A 2,459-nucleotide genomic window follows, 5' to 3' on the forward strand; every position below is an offset into this window, starting at 1 on the left:
CGCCGCACGCACGAGTGGTGGGTGTGCTACTTTACGGTGGTTGCGATTGTCGAGGCACTCTACGGCAGTCGCTCGAGGCCATCTTTTGGTGGGTGCCCTTCTTTTACCATACCAAGCTGATCCTTATGCTCTGGCTTCAATTCCCGTACTTTCACGGCGCCCAAGTTGTCTTTGACGCGGTGTTTCACAGCGTCTTTGTCTTGCGCCCGCGACGCCCTCGTCTTGCGACAGCCACCGCGGTCGACGCCGCCGCGCTCTCGGAGACTGCCACGTAATCGAGTTGTAACTACACTCTATTGTACTCTATCTCATCTGTCGTTTGCATCGTTTACAGAAGTATGTATCTTGGCTGTCTCTGGGTGCATGCAAGAGAACGTTTGATCCAGTGATCAAGTTCCAGTGCGTCGCTCACCAGCTACTCATTACTAGACGGGCTTGCTCGTACGTTTTCACTTCGCTAGATTGACATGGCCTAAGACGTTTTCGTTGACTGACGTGGCGACTATTGTGACGAGAGTGAAGTTGTTGGTTGGAAAAAGCATCGTGTCTCGGTGCACCACACTTCACATAGAAAGGTTTGCGCGTGGTGACTCTCTTGTGCACATCATCGAGGACACATCCCCGCTTCAGCCCATGCTTTTAGCATGGAGCTTGCTTCGAGTACCAGCACCGCTGCGAAATGACCGGGTGGCCGCCATCGGCAATTTGGAATCGGGCTTCTATTTTATTATCCGGAAATGTGTACGGATAACAGCACGAAAGTGACGGGCAACGGCCCATCCATCATTCTGGTGGCATTGATAGAGCAAAGCATCCGAGCAGACAACAACCGATTGCCCATTGACGAGGATGACCTCACCCGTGCTTCGGTCGCCCGACCTCATCGCGGCCGTCGTGTCGTACCAAGATGGTCTACCCCAAGACTTGGCGATCGTCCAGCGCCTTGCCGACGCCGTCGAGCTCACGCCGTGCTCGAATTTCATCAACGAAGATCAAACGGGATACCTGGCTCACGTTCCGGCCCGGTTTGCATCCTTGCCGTACCTCCAGCGCTACCCACACCCGACGACCAAGCTACCTCATCACGCGCTCTTTGTCTCGCCGTATTACTACGACCGAGCCCTCGCTCTCCATCTAACGATTGTCGAAGGTGACGTGGCGCTCGTTCAGCGTTGGTTGCGATGGAATGCCTCGTTATGTACATCGACGACGCTCGAGCTCGCTGCTGCTGCGTCCCAAGGTCCGATTCTGCGTCTCTTTTCGAGCGGTTTCCTGCGCTGGCCACGCCCAAGATGATGGACCTTGTCGCCATGTCGGGCGACCTCCCGCTGCTCGTGTGGCTCCATGAGGCGGGCGTGGCCTGTACCACCGACGCAATGGACGGTGCAGCCATGAACGGTCACTATGACATCGTCCGTTTTCTGCACTCGATGCGGACCGAGGGCGGCACGATCACGGCGGCAACGGCAGCAACCGTCCACGGTCACGCGTCGATCGTTCGCTTTCTTCTCGAGCAGCGTACCGAAGGCATTGACCCGTCGCTCAATTTTAAAGTGCCGCATGGCGAGCACAAGACGCACAGTGTACGCGGCGAGACGCACATGGAGGCCGTCGATCTCGTCGCCGCCACCGTCGAGTTGACAGACCACGCTTTCAATATGATCGTGGACAAGGGTGGTCTCGCAGTCCTTCAACATGTCTACGCGCGTGGGTACCTGAAACAAATGACCAAGCCATTGCTGGAGCTAGCAGTCGCCAAGCAAGACCACAAAATGCTGCGCTATATCCTCGCTTACGTCGACCAAGAGAACCCACGACCACCCAGCGACGACGAGTGGCTGCCAACGGACGTGCTAGATAAGACCTCCTCATTCAGTCGAATGGTTAACGACCCCAGTCCATTCGACCGGTGGGAGGGCTGCAACGTGATGGAGCTCGCAGCCTTCAACGGCGACATGACGTCTCTCAAGCTCTTGCACGCGAGCCGCCTACGCGTCGGTTCGGAGCGAGCCATGGTCTGCGCAGCCTACCGCGGCCACCTGAACGTGCTCGACTGGCTGCACAAGAACCGACGCGATGGCTGCGGCGAAGATGCGCTGGCCCTCGCCACCGCCGCCGGTCACTTTGACGCTGTGCGCTGGCTCCACGAGGCCTACGGGCTGTGGCGGACCCACGCTGCCTTGGCGACGGCAGCCTACATTGGCCACATGGCGATGGTGACGTACCTCTTGGACGTGCCGACGGGCGGCGTCGACTCTTACACTGACCCAGCCGACGAGATCTCTAGCGTGGCGACTTGCCCGCTACAATGAAATGGGTCCCTGGGCAACTCGGGTGTCGACTACGTCAGAGGGTCGCCGACGTACTGGGCGGCGAGCCAAGGCCACCTCGACATCCCTGGAGCTGCTCGTCGCTCGTGGCTACGACGTGCCGCCGAATGCCATTGACAAAGCCGTAGG

General features: G+C 58.4%; 1 protein-coding gene across 1 annotated transcript; it reads left to right on the forward strand.

Moving 5' to 3' along the window:
* Positions 1 to 47: 47 nt before the first annotated feature.
* On the forward strand, positions 48 to 312 carry SPRG_18285 (hypothetical protein). Its single transcript, XM_012357723.1, has one exon. The coding sequence runs from the start codon at positions 126 to 128 to the stop codon at positions 273 to 275; it is 150 nt and encodes a 49-aa protein (XP_012213113.1). The 5' UTR covers positions 48 to 125; the 3' UTR covers positions 276 to 312.
* The last annotated feature ends 2,147 nt before the right edge of the window (positions 313 to 2,459 follow it).

Source organism: Saprolegnia parasitica (assembly GCF_000151545.1).
Source record: "Saprolegnia parasitica CBS 223.65 unplaced genomic scaffold supercont2.1094, whole genome shotgun sequence".
Classification (NCBI taxonomy): Eukaryota; Oomycota; class Saprolegniomycetes; order Saprolegniales; family Saprolegniaceae; genus Saprolegnia; species Saprolegnia parasitica.

Bases quoted from the DNA above. Each gene is read 5' to 3' on its own strand.
- SPRG_18285 (XM_012357723.1), top strand. From the start codon at position 126: ATGCTCTGGCTTCAATTCCCGTACTTTCACGGCGCCCAAGTTGTCTTT.